Source organism: Aplysia californica, unplaced genomic scaffold, assembly GCF_000002075.1.
Source record: "Aplysia californica isolate F4 #8 unplaced genomic scaffold, AplCal3.0 scaffold00701, whole genome shotgun sequence".
Classification (NCBI taxonomy): domain Eukaryota; kingdom Metazoa; phylum Mollusca; class Gastropoda; order Aplysiida; family Aplysiidae; genus Aplysia; species Aplysia californica.
In genome coordinates this window covers 255,286-257,006 of record NW_004797971.1, presented here as the reverse complement: position 1 = coordinate 257,006, position 1,721 = coordinate 255,286, and the positions used below count along the sequence as shown (strand labels likewise).

At 38.2% G+C, this 1,721-nt stretch overlaps 1 protein-coding gene across 1 annotated transcript in view; it reads right to left on the bottom strand.

The window, feature by feature from the left end:
* Positions 1-1,721, bottom strand: part of LOC101852961 (4-aminobutyrate aminotransferase, mitochondrial) — a gene marked incomplete in the record, with an annotated part of 17,608 nt that overhangs the window by 8,714 nt on the left and 7,173 nt on the right. Inside the window, 1 exon segment of the mRNA XM_013088199.2 lies at positions 97-177. Within this exon segment, the coding sequence (XP_012943653.1) occupies positions 97-177 (81 nt within the window).

The following is a 1,721-nucleotide window of genomic DNA, read 5'->3' as shown; positions in this document are numbered from 1 at the left end:
GGTGGTTCTGGTTTTAATTTTGCCCCCTCCTCCAAATCATAAAAAAGTTTCGTGTTTGCTTAAGTCATACTTTGGCTGTAAACTGGTAAAACTTACTGAGAGCAAAGTCTTGAGGAGTCTGTCCACGAAGTCAGCTGGTGGGTAGCTGCCGAGTGCTGGACGGTTGATGAAAGTGGACTGAAAATGGACATGACCAGTTAAAAAACTCTCAAAGTGCAACTGTTTTGTTCGCCTTACAGGGGGATTAAAAAAAACTATGCAACTTGTTTTGTAAATATCTTCCTCTAAACTAAAGTTTTGCGTTTCAGATTTGACATAATACATGTATTAGTAAGCCAAAAGAAATTTGTCAGATATTCATTTTAGATAAATCCATGGAATTGTTTTGCTCTATAAGGCGCATTATAAAAAAAAGACAACCCATTTTCAAGCGTGTCCCAATTTTCGTAGCGTGACGCATCAGTTCGCATTAGGCATACCACTAAAAGGTTTAACAATCGCGCCATATTGCAAGCTACAGCAGTGTAACAAGTTAACAGAAGTCTGCATATATTATTTTACCCAAATTTTGTTTGCCTTCTGAGATCGCGGTGAAGTTTAGTAAAGTACAAAGAGCTTTTTGTGTTGGACATTACATCTCCACAAGCTCACAATCCCTTACATTTCGTATGTTCTGCTCACGTAAGGAAAAAATGTTTATGTGTCCTCAAGACCTTTGGTGTCATGAGTAGAGAAGTTCCGTCAGCTTGGAACTATAGCGAATCACAACTAAAATGTTCCTTTCAAAATGACCACTACAGGTCGAACACGCACCATGCGCAGCTCTTTAAACGTTGCCTGGGTGCGGATTTCAATAGTCGAGTCCCATGAGACGTCTGTCCGTAGACGATCTGCAGCTTAGACTTTCCTGCACCTCAACAGTCTGCAATCTAATGGCAGATCTTAACCTACAACTGTACCATTTTCATCTTCGCTAGGCCAAGATAACATGGATTAGGGCATGGCAATGTGTTCATGATTCCTCGATTGTCTTGAAAAGCGGGGTCATTTCCTCGATGACATACTTTGGTTTAGTGCAAAGCCCATTTTCACCCTGCTGGATATGTTAATTCCAAAAATTGCTGTCTATTGGGCTTCCCACTCTCTATCGTCTCTAGAAGCCACCTCATACTGAATATATGTACAGTGTACGTGGCTAATGTTTGGGCGCCATTGAACATTTCGAATGACGCATTGAAAATGTGTCAAGTCCAAAGGAGGGCATGTAAAGCACTGCTTTTAGGAGTTCCAGAATGAAATCGTTAGTTTTTTAAACTCTGTAAAAGAAATTAAATATTGTTTAAATTTTATAGGGATGGAAAATTAATTGTCAAAGAGAAAATAAAGAAAAAGGTCAACCAATCGTTTCACGACTTCCTTTACAAGATTTTTAAAAAATTGGAAAACTTTGCGTTTTGGGGGTGCTTTTTTCTTTAAAAGCCATTTTCGCTTTCAAAATAAGTTTCTTTTTCATGGATTTTATATCAAACAAATTCCTTTTGAATGAATTATGTCTCTTCCAAATTACAACATCCTAGAACAATTTTTGTGCGAGATATTCAGATAAAAAGTTTTACAGTTTTTTGGGGATCACCCTGTTTGCATAAAACGTCAATGGGAGAATTTTGTGTGTATATGTTAGCGGTGGCTTTTGCTCATACTTGGATAATGTGTGTGTGGGG